General features: G+C 43.3%; 1 protein-coding gene across 2 annotated transcripts in view; it reads left to right on the plus strand.

The window, feature by feature from the left end:
• The window catches only part of MALT1 (MALT1 paracaspase), a 163,579-nt gene extending 146,196 nt beyond the window's left edge, over positions 1-17,383 (plus strand). For both annotated transcript variants that reach the window (XM_073620551.1, XM_073620554.1), the window contains 5 exons: positions 4,303-4,430; positions 5,407-5,556; positions 9,272-9,429; positions 10,770-10,895; positions 15,620-17,383. In XM_073620551.1, the coding sequence (XP_073476652.1) occupies positions 4,303-4,430; positions 5,407-5,556; positions 9,272-9,429; positions 10,770-10,895; positions 15,620-16,066 (1,009 nt within the window). In that variant the 3' untranslated portion in view covers positions 16,067-17,383. The remainder of the gene's footprint in view (positions 1-4,302; positions 4,431-5,406; positions 5,557-9,271; positions 9,430-10,769; positions 10,896-15,619) is intronic.
• Positions 17,384-17,593: the final 210 nt, after the last annotated feature.

Consider the following 17,593-nt stretch of genomic DNA (forward strand, 5'->3'; position numbering starts at 1 on the left):
AGTGGCACAGCTTCTGGTGTGAGCTAGTCTCTGAAGACTCAATCCGTGAGTAGGCCCATGGACTCACTGGAATGTGAACATTGGGCACTTGGCTCTTGGCATTTTCCAGACTGCGTGTATTGTGTCAGTTAGCCACAGAGTGCCCTCCTGTTTTGTAGCAGTGGTATAGCCTCTGGTTTATCCAGTTTATCTGATGTCTCCCAATTTAAGTAAGCCCCTGGATTTACTAATTTTATCTCAAATGTGGCTTTCTAGTGATGGGTCCTGCATTGTGGGACTTTCAACACATTCTCTTGAGTAGTGACACTATCCCATCTCTGTATACCTTCCTCATGTGTGAGCTTCTGATCGATGTGATATGAGCCTCTTAGGTGACTTTTTCACGCCGGGCTCTATATCTTGGTGCTTTCCAGACCTTCATGTACTGTCAGCTAGCCGCAGATTACTTTCCAGTTTCAACACTGTGACACGACCCTTGGTGTCACCCAGTCCCTGTAGACTCTCTCCCTGTGAGTAAGTCTGTTTGTGGTTAACATATCTTGATGTGTATCTCTTTCACATGACTGTGACTTTTGTCACTTCTCAGTTGTTTGCTCACTGTATTTCCAGTTTTAGAGCTGCGACAGTCTGTTGGTGTGACCCAGTCTCTTATTACATTTACTGTTTAAGGTCGGTTGTTGTAGCAAAAGTAGCAAAACTGCGTCACAATTTTTACCGCTAGGTGCCATTTTTTTCATAAAAATGAATGCCCTTTTTACTGAAGTAATTGTTTAGCCCAAAGAAACTTAGTACTGACCTCATCCGATAGGGACAGTGTTGCACACATGCACTTCTTGTTCCTTTCCTGTCCTTTGTCTTCAAAGCTCTTCGTCTCTTCCTGTTGCTTCTAGCATAATATGGGTAATCTACGTCTCGGCCCTGCAGCACTGCCTGCCATCAGTGACTTGGTTACTGCTAGACATCTACAAACCTCACCAGCACCTACAGTCTGGATTTGTGAGTGGGCTAGGCCTTGAATTCGCTACATACTCCCCTACTAGTGGAAGCAATTCACATGTATTGTTAGAGGAAACTGATGTCTGTTCTAAACCCTGGGTTCCCTATTTTCTTGGATCATCCTCATCAGTGGCCTCCTTGCTTCCTGTGCCTGAGACCTACACTGTGTCTACCAGGTCTCTTATATCCACTTTGGCCTTTGTGCCAGTCTCTTTGTGTTAGTGATATATGGAACAATCTGCTCGTGGTTATTCGATTTATTCCTCAGCACCATCGGTGTTAGCACCTAGTTCTGATACTATTGCACACTTGTCTCTCAGAATGTCTGAGGACCTTATCATTATCTCTAGATCAGATTCAGCATCTTTACAGACTACTTCTGTAAAGACTGTTATTTGACCATGTTCCTGATAACGTTGATAGGCACACTGTTGTTTCCAACATAGGTGTGCGCAGCCTATTGCATTAGGGTGTGCACCCCAAATGTATTAAAACATGGACAGTGTTAGTAGAGCAGTGGATGGTGTCAGTAGAGCAGTGGACTTGTCAGTAGAGCAGTGGACTTGTCAGTAGGGCAGTGGATGGTGTCAGTAGTTTTTTATTTTTACTTCCTTTATTAATTTATTATTTTTTACAATTTTTTAGGAGCCCTGTTGGGGGCTTTGGTGAAATATCACCAGGGGGAATCTGCGCCGCACTGGGTGATTAGGGAGTGCCCAGGCACCCCCTGCGCACGCCTATGGTTTCCAATCTGTTTGTTGCAGTACACCTTGCTATGCATCTAAGGGTTCCACCTGCTGTACCAGGTAAAGGGTCTTCTTCAGCTCATGTTAACACAATGACATTTTCTATATCCTCTGTTGTGGAACACTTCCTCTTTGAAGTATGGGAACATTCCATGCTCCTCACAGTGGGATAAAGCATTAATGATAGGGAATTCCTTGATGAATGGTCACTGCCTTTTGCGGATTCTCCAGATCTTCACTTTAATGGACATTTTATCACACTGGTTGATGGAAGGAGGCTTTACCTTTGGGGACTTCATTGACAGCTAGTTGGATCCCCATTTTACATTTTGAATTAACTGAAACAAGCCTTCATCCTCTGTTGGTAATGACTTTAATTTGTAAAACCGTGTCTCAATGGATCACATAAAAGGTTCTACTCTAACACAAAACAAGACTCTTGCGCATGGAATATGTGTTTAAACAACACATTATTCACTTGCCCATTGAGGGAAGTCATCTCTTAAAAGTGGCATGTCCAAACCTCCTCACTCTCGAGGTTGGCACTACCTTGTTCACGGAACAGACTTTCTCTTGGTGCCTTTCCCCGTTTTCATATTTCATATTTGCTCCATATCTTTTCATCTAGCCTTGTTCAGGCATTGATTTCTTTAGATAATCTTCTTGTATGTTTTCTACATCCATTTGATCTCTGTTGCCCATCGCTCAATTGGACTGCTTTTGGACATCCCAAATATCTAAGATTATCTATGAATCCCCCCCCCCCCCCCCCCCAATGGATGATAAAGAAAATACAATTTTAGTGCATACCCTAGACATACACTAATTGTCAAAAGTATTGTGACACCTGCCTTTTCTCGCACATGAACTTTAATGGCATCCCTGTCTTACTCCGTTGGGTTCAATATTGAGTTGGCCTACCCTTTGCATCTATAATAGCTTCAACTCTTCTGGGATGGCTGTCCACAAGGTTTAGTTTGTGTCTATGGGAATGTTTGACCATTCTTTCAGAAGCGCATTTGTGAGGTCAGGCACTGAGGTTGGACGAGAAGGCCTTTCTCGCAGTCTCCGCTCTAATTCATCCCAAAGGTGTTCTATCGGGTTGAGGTCAGGACTCTGTGCAGGCCAGTTAAGTTCCTCCACCCTAAACTCACTCATCCATGTCTTTATGGACCTTGCTTTGTGCACTGCTCCAAATCATTTGGTGGAGGGGGGATTATGGTGTGGGGTTGTTTTTCAGGGGTTGGTCTTGGCCCCTTAGTTCTAGTGTAGGTAACTCTTAAGGCGTCAGCGTACGAAAACTTTTTGGACAATTTCATGCTCCCAACTTTTTGGGAACAGTTTGGGGATGGCCCCTTCCAGTGCACAAAGCAAGGTCCATAAAGACATGGATGAGCGAGTTTGGGGTGGAGGAACTTGACTGGCCTGCACAGAGTCCTGACCTCAACCTGATGGAATACCTTTGGGATAAATTAGAGTGGAGACTGCAAGCCAGGCCTTCTCGTCCACATCATTACCTGACCTCATAAATGCGCTTCTAGAAGAATGATCAAACATTCAGTTGAAGCTGTTGTAGCTGCAAAGGGTGGGCCAACTCAATACTGAACCCTACGGACTAAGACTGGGATGCCATCAAAGTTACTGTGAGTGTAAAGGCAGGCACCACAATACTTTTGACAATATAATGTATATTATATGGGCAATGGCCTTCAATGTTGTTTCCTGTTTGCCAGTGCCCATCTCCTGTAGACAGCTGCATGTAACCCAAATGTCTAGGATTTTCTGCAAATCCTGAAAGGTAAGAGGCTCCCGTCATGCCACATAGAGTAAGGTGGTCTCATCCCCATAGATAGAAGCAGACAAGTGGTAACCCCCTCAAATGGGACTTTAAATAGACCACCCACTCAGCAAATATATATAAAAGTATAAACTTTAATATTAAAGTTTATACTTTTATATATTTGATGAGTGGGTGGTCTATTTAAAATCTGCTTCTGCAAATCCTGTGTCCCTCAATGGACTTCAAGAAATAGATTTATTATTTTCACTTTTTGTACAGATATAAAAAAAAAACAACTTGAATAGCATATTTAACAGACCAAAAGGGAACAAATAAAGGAAGTTCATTGTCGGGGTTTACTGTACATACACTTTAAGTTTTGTTTTTTTTTGCACAGAAAGGGTTGAAATCCTTCCTGAAATGATACTGGTGTTATTTTATGCTTTCAGTTTAGATGTGAATAATGTAAAATAATGAGAAATCTGTTCTCAAGCTTTTTTATCATGGCAAGTTAACAGTAATTTGATTCTTTGGGGAATGTCTTCCTGAACTCCCTCATGCCCCCATGGGGCTCTGTTCTATGCCCTCTTCAGCATGAATCTACCAAGATTTTCCTAATTGGGCCCACGGGAAGCACTCGTAGAAGAAGTGATAAACTGACTACTGAACATCTATTTCTAAAGTCCAGTGTGCAAGCTAGAGAAGGTTATTAGCAATTGTACTGTTTCCCCTGCCTTCTTTCTGTTGACCTTTCATATGGCCTATGCCAATTTCCTGCAGGTGCCAAGGGGCCGAGGCATTTGAAATCCAGCATTCCAATCTTGCAAATGGCATTTTCATGAAGTTTTTGAAAAAGCGTTTATTGGAAGATAAGAAAATCACAGTCCTTCTGGATCAGGTTGCAGAAGGTAGGTCAAGATTTTATTGTTGCAATAATGGCAATAGAGTGCTGTCTGCATTATTATTATCTCCTATTTATAGATCAGCCACAGTAGCACTTAAAGCCAAACTCAAGCCAAACAGTGAAAACAAAGTTGAAATACATATATATCGGAGCTGCCAAAAGATTTCTAACTCTGTGAAGGTGGTCTTTTGATTTAGGCAGCCTGCCAGACAGCATGACTGGGTCAGTGACATTACGTTCTCTACCTCAGTTAAAGTGGAACTTCACCCAAAAGGGTAAGTTCCGCTTGTTTGCATCCCCCCCCCCCCTACTGCCACATTTAACACGTTTTGGGGGGGAAGTAGGCACCAGAGCTGGAAGTTTACCCCCCCTTCCCCTGCAGTGTTCTGGGACACATCACAGGTCTCAGAAGACTACAGGGACCATTCACAAGGCGCATGTGCAGTAGGAAACCGACTCGGAAGCTGAAAGGCTTCACTTCCTGTTTCCCTTACTAGAGATGCTGGTGCCTGCACTCAAAGCCGATTGAAGAATCAGCTCGGGTGAGGACATCGCTGGATCCCTGGACAGGTGAGTGTCCTAACATAGTATTTGTAGCTGCTGACTTTTAATTTTTCTGGGAGAGCCTGGAGCTCCTCTTTAAGGCAACCCTGTCAGGGTCTAAAAAAATGCAGCTAAAAAAATATGTATTATACTCACCTATATGGTGGCTCGTGCCAACGTTCTAGAAATGCAGCCTCTTCAAAACAGTCAACAACTACGACTGGTATATTTCACCATGAGTCCTCAAGAGAAAAAGGAGTTAGGGAAAGTCCCATTCCACCAGACTCTAGCTATAACTGGAACATCACTTTTAGATGGACTGACCTTTTAGGCAGCAATATATTTCGTTCTGCTGCAAGTTCTTTGCAAATATGCAACTTCTAAAACTGTGATTTTAGAGAAATGTGTTATTTTATTTTTTTTTGCTTTGCCTTCAGACATGGGACATTGCTCGCTCACCAAAGGAGTGCAAGCTCTTGAAATCTGCAGCAGCTTATCGGCCAGGAGGGCATTAACGGATCCAATACAGCAGAAGGCCTGCTCACCTGAGTCTTTGGCACGAAACCTGCAGTGGGAAAAAGCAAATGGTATGTTGTCATAGAGTTCAAAGGCATTTCCAGCTTTAAAAAAGCAGTTCACTTCCCGACCTATTTGTCAATTGATGATTGTTATCCTGGGATTCCACACCTTTGTGTTATTTAGTGGAGTCCAGGTATTCCTGCTGGAGGCCAAAAAGACTTGCACAACAAATACAGAGGTTGTTTGTGTACAAACCACCCAACCTCCTTCCCATGGAACACGTACACATTAAATTAGGAATCGTATATGCAAAAATAAGTTAAGGACTTTTGTGGGCATGCATTTATAGTTTTTGGCACATTTGATTTAGTTTTTGGCATGGGGCTCTTGGTACAATAAAAAAAAAACCCTGCCTTTTATAGGGGAAAATTAAATTGAAGTATGCCCTACACCAGTGGTCTCCAAACTGTGGCCCTTTGCTTGCTTTTATCTGACCCTTGGGGCACTATTCCTCCCACTGACACCAACAATGGGGCACCATTCACTCCTATGACACCAACAATGGGGCACCATTCCTCCCAATGACACCAATAATGGGGCACTATAAAAAAAATATGGTCCACAGGATACGAACACCTACATTTGGAGTACCACCACTGTGCCAAAGATAATGCAATAAATAAAAAGCTGCCACTTAAATGAATTACCGGTAAATGTGAACAAATTATTTACCCTGTGTATTGCAGTAAAAAGTAGCACTAGTGTCTCAAACTTACGCAAAAACCACCTTGTGATATGTGTGAATAACAAATGAAATGAAATTATATATTTTAAATCATAGTGATTAAACAGTCCATAAATAAGCCATAATGGCACATGTAGTTTATAGCCTTCAAAATCTTCCACCACACCGCGTGCACTTGGTAATGCCACTCCCTCTAAGAAATGCACTCACCAGATGAAGATGCCTTGCATTCTCATGCTCAGCAAATAAACATCAACCCTCCCAGGGTTAAATCATCCACCGATAACCAATGGTGCATCAGATGTCAGATACTCTCCACCTCTAGGTCTTTGAAGACCATGAAGAATGAATAAAGCCACCTTCTAACAAGAAGGCGGATCACAGCAACAAGAGGAAGAAAAAGGAATTTGGAATTTTAGAGGCGGCTGGCAACCAACTTTTAAAGTCACTTAAGGCCATCCCATCACTTAACCTCTTTCTTAAAGTGTCTCTAAACCTAAAACATTTTTCTTGGCTTGTATAGAGTAGGCTAGCAACCCTGTCGTATTTTTATTGCTGTCTGTCCTTTTTGGGGAGATCACCCCCTCTCCATTTATCCAGGTGAGTATTGGCACAGGGACTAAAAGTGTGGGAAAATCCAAAATTTTAATTTGCCACCGAAACAGGAATAGAGGGATATTTTTAGTGGGGACATTTGCTGTGGTGTCACCTAAGAGTATTTTCCTTACTTTAGAGATGTTTTCTCTGGCTTTCTGTTGTATCTACTCTTGTTCAAGATAGAACAAGATTAGGCAACTCTTTCCTACTCTATAATGGAATTAGAAATATCTTAAAGCTTATCCTTGCCAGCTCTAACTCTAATACTTAACCTGTACCCTCCAGTCTGCTAGCATCTATATTTTTGTTGTCTGTCCTCAAAAGGTAGCAGGTACACTAATCAAGTGAAATATCACTGAGGAGGCTACAGAGCCGCTTGTTGAAATGTTCTGAGCTGGGTCTGCACTTGTGCTGTGCACTGTCCATTTAATCTTAGAAAGAGTTCATATTATGTGCATCATTGAAGTAGACAGTCTCTAAAGCAGCCTTTCTCAACCTTTTTACCCCCAAGGAACCCTTGAAATTAATTTTAGGTCTAGGGGAACTCCTGATAGAGCCAGTCTATTGGGATCAGTGGGAAAAATACAGCTATCATTGGTGACTAGTGTGAATAATGAAAAATAATATAAAACAAAAAAAAACTGCGCTATATGATAAATTGTGAAAAGAACAATATATGTAATAAACACCTATATAATAAATCAATGATATCAAATAAGTGATGCAAAAAAAAGACAAGTTCATTAGTGTAAAGAAAACAAGAGGAGTCCCCTGGCAGTTCTCCGTGAGATTCCAGTGAGAAATGGAAGGCAAGAACACCCTAGTGAACCTCCACCACCAAACATATGCGCTTACCAGATGGGAAGCACAGATAAGCACATCTCAGGACAGCATCCGGATGGGGCTGCTAAACCGTGGAGAGAATCCTCTGGATGCCACTACCGATGATCAGCCTGTATGCTGGAACCCGGTGTGCAATCTGCAATCTCCCTCCGTGTAGCGTGGCTCCAACCAACCAACAACCCGCGTTAGAAACATAAGGATGGAAGAAGGGCAGCCATAGTGTAAATCCAATAAGGAGATTTATTTAAAAGTAGTAAAACACTTACAAAATAACAGTAGTAAAAGGAGCAATCGCTAATGAGTTGCGATGACGTCAGAGCGTCACCCTCCCAACGTACGTTTCGTCTGTCACTGACGTCATCTAGTGTGAATAATGCCCCTCTTACAGTGGTAGTGAGAATGCCACCCTTCAATACAGCTACAAAGATTATTGGTGTAATGCTGCTGGCTCTTTCAAGTGGCTTTGTGAAAATGCAGGCTCTATCAACAGGAAGATCAAACAACAACAGCTCAAGGAGCCCCTACCAACCTCTGGAGGAACCCTAGTGTTCCATTGAACTCTGGTTGAGAATGGCTGCTCTAAATATTTTAAATAGGAGGGATAACTGCTTCCCCACCAGCCTGTTCTTTAGACAGCTGTGGAACATGTCTGCATTGGTGACTTCCACCCTGAAGTATCACCAGGGCTTTTTTTCTCGGAAAATAGGTGCAGGAACGCTTTCCTTCAGAGTCATCCTTTGTCTCTGCCCCTACCCACCTCCGAGCACCATTCCTTGGTTCCAACCCCAACCCACCTCTCAGTACCATCGCTTTTAGAGAGTACAGAAACATGTAACATTTTTAGTGCTAAGTAATTTGTGTGGAATGTGTCAGTGATAACAAGAAAAGCAGTAAAATAGATCCCTTGCAGCCAGCAACAATAGACAATGGACTGCTTGCAACAATCTGCAACAATAGACCCCCCCAGTAGCAACAACAAATCTCCAGGCAGTCAGCATCAATTGACCCTCCAGGAGCTAGAAACAATAGACCCCTCCTTCAACAGTAGATCGTTCCTAGCAACAACTGACCCCCTAGCAACATAAGACATACCCCAGCAACAATAGATCCCCTACCAGCAACAATAGCTCCCCCAGCAACAATAATAGACCCCCCTGCAAAAATAGATTTCCTCCAGCAACAATAGATCCCCCAGCAGCCAGTCTTAATACACCCCATCACCCCATTTCATTACATACATTCAGTGCCGAAATTGCATTCCCATGCATGAAAAAAACCCCCGAGTATCACCTTCCTGCAAGAATGCCTACTTACCTCTGCCCCCCACCCATCAGATTACCGAAGAGCACCCCTAATGCAAGCTTGATTTTTCCTTCTAGCTGATATGTGTGAACTCAGTAAAAACATAGATTTCAGGCAATTACAATAGCTGTGTTAAAAAAAATATATGATGGATTGTGATGGAATACATAAGTGAACTAAAACAGCATTTTATATATTTTCCTTTAGCAGATCCTTAGTAGTAATTGCTAAGAGTGGCATAAAATTAAATATCAGGTGACTCAGATTGTAATTTTTGTCATGTGATACCCCTCCAGAACTCCCAGAAAGTATCTGCATTGAATTTGACTGCGGTGTGAAAATCAAACTCGGATTTGCTGCTGAGTTCTCCAATGTCATGATCATTTACACTCGAATCGTCAGCAAACCCTCCAACATCATTGACTGTACAGCAAACATCACAGACTTTCCACTGGTAAGTGTATACTGAATTTTCTAAATGAGATCTTGGAGATACTGATACAAGATGTAGGGCTCTTTCACACCGGCCATGTCTGTCCGGATCAGCAGGGAATCTTGAACAAATGCCCTGTTGAATCAGAGCTGAACAATATGAATACCAGTCCATAAAAAGGACACAGACCAGGGGTTGAATGGGACTTCCAGCTTCTTTGCTCTTAAAATAAGGTATGCTTTTCTAGTGTGTCCCTCTTTCCTTTCTGACATTCCATTACAAAACACTTTTGTAGTGGAAAAAGGTTAGAGAATATACTTACCTTTCCTCTGATTTAGTAGTGCAGAGAATGACATTATCATTCTGCCAGCGAGATCCCAAGAAATGCTTTGTAGCCCAAATCTGTAAAGATGATGCTGTATACAGTGCAGGATCCGCTTTTCAGCAAGATATACTTTACATTCCCCAGGATCTTGGTGGAAGGATGGCTATTCCTTTTTTTTAATGGTTCCACTTTTAGTAATACTCAAACCATCACCCATCGAAGCATGGACTTCACTAGACCTCTGAAGGTATGCTGTGATTTCTAGCACCAAGCTGTCAGTAGCAGATCCTTTAAGTCTTGTAAGCTGTGAGGTGAGGCCTCAATGGGTCAGACTTGTTTTTCCAGCACATCCCACAGGTGCTAGGTTGAATTGAGATCTGGGAAAGTTGGAGGCCAAGTCAACACCTCAAACTCATTGTTTTATTCCTCAAACCATTCTTAGGCCACCTTCTTCCTTTGTTCTATGGTCCAGTTCTGATGCTTACGCACCCATATCAAGGTGCTTTTTGCTTTGGACACGGATCAGCATGGGCACCCTGACCGGTCTACAGCTACACAGCCCCATACACAACAAACTGCAATGCACTGTGTGTTCTGACACCTTTCTATCAGAACCAGCATTAACTTTTTCAGCAATTTGAGCTACATTAGCTCTTTTATTGGATTAGACTACATGGGCCACCCTTCGTGGCCCACGTATATCAGTGAGCCTTGGCCGCCCATGACCCTGTCGCTGGTTTGCCGGTTTTCCTTCCTTGCAGTTTTGGTTGGTCCTGACCACTGCAGACCAGAGACATTAGACAAGAGCTGCAGTTTTGGAATTGTTTGGACACAGTTGTCTAGACATTATAATTTGGCCCTTGCCAAAGACACTCAAATCCTTACACTTGCTGCTGGTTATATTATTTTCTACTTCTGCCATCACTTCACTTGTAATTATAATTGTATAAATATAGAATGCAATGTATATGTGTGCTTTGATAGTTTTCATCAAACACATCTAAAACTGCTTTGCACTATGTTTGCTTTCATGCAGGATTTATATGTGGACCCAAAAGAAACTAATAAGGGCACACCGGAGGAGACTGGTAGCTTCTTGGTGTCTAAAGAGCTTCCTAAACATTGCTTATATACTCGCCTGAGCTCATTACAAACACTAAAGGTCTGTATGGATACTAATGTTAGAAAATTAACAGAATGTTAGATACTGTACTTGTCTTATTTAAAGGGGTTGTAAACCCTCAAGGTTTTTCACCGTCAAAGCTGCACAGTTTGTTTATACATATAGGCACCTCTTACCTGCATAGGCAGTGAAATAACCCTTTAAGCCAGCCCTCAAAAATTCCACTCGCCTGCTCGCATTTTGCGAGTAGATTTTGAGGCCTGGCGAGGAAGGGTGCCTGGGGGGGGGGTGAGTACCCCCGGCTCGTGGAGGGGAAGAGAGGAAAGCAGGTGGACGGATCATCAGAGCGCGCAGAACATCACTAGTGGCTTTTATTTCAATAGCAGAGTGTTCCCCGCACTCGCTGTCACACACAGCCCGGCCCCCTGGTCCCGGGACTTTGATAGACACATCACCCATCCAACTCGGGACGAGTGATGGGTATCAAAGTTCCCCGGCCAGGGGGCGGGGTTGTATCTGACGCCGAGCGGCGGGAACACACTGCTATTAAAATGAAAGCTGTTCCAGTGATGTTCCTCAGCGCTCTGATCATCTGGCTGGTAATCCTCCTCCTCTCTTCTGTTCCCCTGCATGATGGACACAGGTAGGCTGCATGGTGGACACAGGCAGGCTGCATGATGGACACAGGTAGGTTGCATGGTGGACACAGGTAGGCTGCATTGGTGGACACAGGTAGGCTGCATTGGTGGACACAGGCAGGCTGCATGATGGACACAGGTAGGTTGCATGGTGGACACAGGTAGGCTGCATTGGTGGACACAGGCAGGCAGCATGATGGACACAGGTAGGTTGCATGGTGGACACAGGTAGGCTGCATTGGTGGACACAGGCAGGCTGCATGATGGACACAGGCAGGCAGCATGGTGGACACAGGCAGGCAGCATGGTGGACACAGGCAGGCAGCATGGTGGACACAGGTAGGCTGCATGGTGGACACAGGTTGGCTGAATGGTGGACACAGGGAGTCTGCATGGTGGACACAGGTAGGCAGCTGATGGACACAGGTAGGCTGCATTGGTGCACACAGGTATGCTGCATGATGGATACAGGTAGGCTGCATTGGAGGGCACGGGTGAAGCAGCATTGATGGGCATGGGTGAAGCAGCATTGATGGGCATGGGTGAAGCAACATTGATGTGCACAGGCGAAGATAATTTATGAGGGCGTGTTTAGGGGCGGAATTAGGGGCGGGGCAGGGTAGGGGTTGGGGTTGGGTGGGGCAACTGGTGGCGAGTAACCCGATTTTTTTTTTTTTGCGATTTTTTGTTTAAAGAAAAGGCAGGTGTGTTTTTTCGTTTGGCACTTCCTGGTTTTCCTATTTAGAAAGCATCCTCCATGTGTTCCATGATTCCGGTGACAACTCATGATGGATCATTCTCAACAGGAATATCTTGAAAATGCACTCAAGAAACAGGGGAGTTCAGCTTACGTCAATGGACCTGGTTATGAGAAGGATCAGGGTTGGGGAGTGAATTCTGCCAGAGTCACAATAATTCAAAAACTTAAGCAAAGATGAGATTCATATCAATAATTTTTGGATCCTGTAGTATTTATTTATTCATAAAATGTTAAGATAACAATTCAACACATGTCAGGGGATATAAACACACCCCTTCATAGGGGCTTAGCTTGAAGATAACAATAAGAACAATCTCATGGATGTTTGACAGATGCTGAAGTTAACTTGTTTTTTGTTTTTTGTTCTGAATATAGATGTGAGATGGTTATTGAAAGGTTTTTAATAACCAAGTGCTGAAGCCTAGCTCACAAATCTTCACATTTTATGGTGATATTAATACTGCAGCCCTCCTAGCCTATTAGCCGGAAGCCCTTGTCTCTTATCAACTTTATAGATTCCATACATGGAGCCATTTTAAGGCACTTTTATGTTTGTCAGCTGCCAAGCCTGTAGAGTGCTTGTACCCTACAGAGCAGACCATACTCCGTTTTTCGAAATCCAACTAGTTTTGGATCAACAACCTCCCATTCATACCTAAACATTACAAATATAACTGGGCAAGCAAACTGGTGGCAGTTCTTATTCTTAAATGAAAGATCTCACTTGTAGATTTTCAACATACTAGAGTATATGGGACCAGAGCAGTGTTACCAGCCTACCAGATTAAATTTTCTGACACAGCACCCAATATTTACTGGCACAGCAAAATTTTTACTGGCATTTACAAAAGTTACAAAATTACAGTTTTAAAGTGATTGTAAAGTCTAATTAAAAAAAAAAATAGCAGTGTATTTGCACAGAGCAGCCCAGATCCTTCTCTTCTTGGGTCCCTCTTTGGCTCTCCTGGCCCCTCCCTCCTGTTGGGTGCCCCTACAGCAAGCAGCTTGCTGTGGGGGCACCCAAGCCAAGTCACAGCTCCCTGTGTCCATTCAGACATGGAGCTGCGGCCTGGCCCAGCCCCCTTTCTTTTCTCATTGGCTGACTGACTTTGACAACAACGGGACCCAATGCCACCGTGCTGCTGTCTCAGCCAATGAGGAGGGGAGTCCCAGACAGCCGAGACATTCCTACAACATCGCTGGAGCTAGAGGAACCTCAGCTGAGGGGGGCTGCTGCACACAGAAGGCGTTTTATTTTAATGCGTAGAATGCATTAATATAAAAAAAACTGACTTTACAATCCCTTTAAGTGCAAATTTCAGTATTTAGGCTACACACAAGTACAATATGCAATTAGCAATGTAATTTGATGTAGATATTAAAGTGATTGTAAACCTTGTAAAACAACCCATTCAGTTTAATATAATAGGAGAGCAGAGGGACTGGCGGGAACACCAGGGATTTCACACAAAAGAAGCAAGAAAAAGAGCAGGCACATATCAGTAATATGAAATGTTGGGGTAACAAACACTTTAAGGCAAAAAACATATTTCTTATATTATTTTCGATATAGTAAGTTAGTATCTCAGGGACAGGACTCAGGAGGGTAAGAAATTTAGAATGGGCAGGCACACGCTCGAAACTAACTCTCACAGTGACACTCACAGCAGTGAGCAGTAGCACAGATGATGATGAAACTGACACGTCTCCTCCTGATTCACAGGTACAGTCTTTCTCCACGCTAGGTGGTCCCTTCAGTACACTCCAGTCCAAACAGCACTGAAAGTCCCGCTCGTGGCTTATCTTGCTCCTGCCCCTCAGACCTGCACACTAGGCTCTGGCCGCTCTGCTCAGCTCCCTTGCACCATGACATCACAGAACATGCTCATGCACCGCCTCCGTCAGACCTACTCCCCGCTGCCGGCGAGAAATGCATCAGGGTGTATAGGGTGGTGGAGATATGTAGACTGAGACTGCTCCTCTTTTTTTTCACCTGGGCTAGTCGGGATTAGCAGCGATCCTTTCCCCTTTATACTTACTAATCCTGCTGATTTTTGATGATTTTTGTGTTGGATGCTCAACAGGGTGGGTGAGGAGTGTGGTCTGCATGATCATTGCCAATGTTCATTTAGTTCAGCATATTGTTTCCACACAGAATGTCAAGGTGCACTAAGAGAACATCAGCAATGTGCAACAAGCTCTTCCTTTTGTACAAGGCCTAAGTCCTAAAGGTCATATCGCACTAGCCATCTTGCCACTGTCCGGAAACTACTCACTTGCTCCTACAGTGTCTCTCCAACCTAGCTAAAACATTGTAGAATTTATTTCACTTGCCAGGAACTCCTCCCTGGTTCAACCAGCATGGGAGCGATGTCGTAGGAGCTAGTAGATTGTATCACTGCTGTGGACACATTGCTGCTATCAACAGGATCACTGCTGTGATATGAGCCTAATGCCCCGTACACACGAGCGGAATTTCTGTTGGAAAAATCTTGGATGGTTTTTCCGACGGAATTCCGCTCAAGCTTGGCTTGCATACACACGGTCACACAAAAGTGCTCTTTGAACTTTTGACCGTCAAGAACCCAGTGACGTACAACATTACGACGAGCTGAGAAACTGAAGTTCAATGCTTCCGAGCATGCGCCGAATTGTTTCCGAGCATGCCTGTTTTTTTGCGCGTCGGAATTGCATACAGACGAACGGAATTTCAGATAGGAACTTTTTCCGACGGAAAATTAGAGAACCTGCTCTCAATCTTTTGCTGGCGGAAATTCCTCCAGCAAAAGTCCGATGGAGCATACACACGGTCGGAATTTCCAACCAAAAGCTCACATCGGACTTTTGCTGGCGGAATTTCCGCTCGTGTGTACGGGGCATTAGGCTTAATATGCAGATGTTGAATGTCCCACCAAACCCAACTTAGATGCAGTGCCTACACAAGATTTCCAGATCATGGGCAAGCAAAATAAATAGGGCATGTTTACAGCATATATGCACAGATATATTAATTGTTAAAGGGCAATGATGGGTGGTATATTATATATATATATATATATATATATATATATATATATATATATATATATATATATATATATATATATATATATATATATGAACATCTGTGAGGTTCAAAAGTGCTTTGGGTAGCTTAAAACCAGACTCGTTGTGTACAAAGTTAGTTAGTTTTTTTTCCCCATATTTATAAATTGGGTACTTGTAACATTTGAGTGAGGCAGTAATTGGCAGGTAATGAAGGATGCTTTTCATTCATGCAGAACATTCAGAAACTTGCTGCAATTATTTTGTCAAGATGATACAATCCTTTCTGATATCCATTTCTTTATTCTTTTCTCACTAAGGAAAACCTGACCTTCACAGTATGTCTCATCTACATGTATGAAGGAGTTGAGGATATGGTGGAAGAAAGGAAGAAAATTGACGTTGGAAAGCCACTTGTAGCAAAATTAGACATTCATGCTGGATTTCGGTCCCCCTGCGCACAGTCCAGTCATCTACCTCACAGTCCTTGCCGCAGTCCGGATTATGCCTCTGCAGGCCATGACTCCTCTCGTGTTTTTTCAAACCCCCGTTTTCCGCAGTCACCCCACAACGTGTACCGCTCCCACTTAAGACGCAGCATACCGCCAGAAAGCTACCATCAAGACCTCTACTCAGCATTTCCTTCTAGCAGTAGAAGATACTTCTCAGAAAATAAATCTCTGTGTAGCAATGTAACAATAACAACACAAAGGAACATTCCAGAGGAGAGCACGGAGGAGAACTTTGGTCATCCATATAAACAGTGAAAACACCTACTTAAATTATGTATTTTTATTTTTGTACTTAAATTTGTCATGTCAGTATTCTGTATTCTGAATGGGGCTAATTTTATGGCTGCACGTCGACATCCCATCGACATTTAAAAGGAATAGTAGCTTCTGAAAGGCCCTGCCATCAACTGCGTTCTCATCTTGGCCCTCTCCGGTACCATTCATTTCCATCTTGGGAATTGAAGAATGAATCTGCCCTCCCCTGTACATTTAGTTTGATCACATGTGTACATACCATTAGGCACAGTAGGCTTGTGTATAAGTGTCTGCGGGATCACCAGTAATATGTCAGAGAGTCTGGTAGACCCACTGTGTCACCAGGGGTGACAGCCAATTAACAAGCAAGACAGATGCTAGAACGTGTAAGTGGCAGAGTCAGCAGGCGGATATTCAGGCAGAGACAAGCAGAGTCCAAGCTTCAGACAGGTAGAACAATGACTGACAGTAGCAGAGGTAACAGACCATTGATCAGGATAAGCACAGACTAGCTGAACACAAATGCAATCCAAGCAATCACAGTAATAATCTAAGGCAGGGGTCTTCAAACTGTGGCCCTCCAGGTGTTCAGGAACTACAATTCCCATCATGCCTAGTCATGTCTGTGAATGTCAGAGTTTTACAATGCCTAATGGGATGTGTAGTTCTGCAACAGCTGGAGGGCCGTAGTTTGAGGATCCCTGATCTAAGGCATGAACAGTCAGACAGACCTTTATCCATAGGATGATTAGACTAACCTGTTGATCAGGCACAGGCTGAATATCCAGCAGTCTATTTAGGCATTCTTAATGAGTCAGGTGTGGTCTGAGCCCCAATGCTGGGTGATGACTAGTAGATGGAGAAGGATCAATGCTAATCATTACATATTAGAGGAGATTCTAACAGAAGCTTGTTGCTCTCGGTACCAAAGGCTGTGTGGCTACAGTGATGGAAGTTTCATGCTTCTTTTTCCCTTCATTCACATGCCACCACTTTTACCACCGTCCTCTATGACTCTTTAAAGTGTCTTTACCTTCTGTCATTATACCCCATTACTTCATCTCTCACATTTCTACTTTTTTTTTTCTCCACACACCATACTCTAGTGGGAAGGAAAGGTCAACACTCCATTCTAAAGACCAACTGTAGTAGAAGCCACTGTCTACCCGCTCATTGCCAGACAATACAAGCATTATTAAAAGTGACTGTGACATAGGTCCTTACTTTGATGCTCAATACTGTTCCTTCATCTTTCCATAATAGCACTTGACCCAGTCTGGTCACTCCAGGCACAAAAATAAATGTTTTTTTAGAGAAGTCCAGCTATGAACGTGTCCCTGTTCTTCCAGTTACACGCTAAAACCTTAAACAGTCTGGCGTTCTTGTTTAGGTCTTATCCATGTACAGAAATAAGGGGAAGACTGGCCATTACTGGGCATTATAAAGCTTGCCAGTCCAAGTTTAGACCTGTGATCACAACATCTGGCAGAGAGAAGTCTTCCAGGTTTCTTTTTTTGTTTTCATTTC

The sequence above is a fragment of the Aquarana catesbeiana genome, linkage group LG01, assembly GCF_042186555.1.
Source record: "Aquarana catesbeiana isolate 2022-GZ linkage group LG01, ASM4218655v1, whole genome shotgun sequence".
NCBI classification, from domain to species: domain Eukaryota; kingdom Metazoa; phylum Chordata; class Amphibia; order Anura; family Ranidae; genus Aquarana; species Aquarana catesbeiana.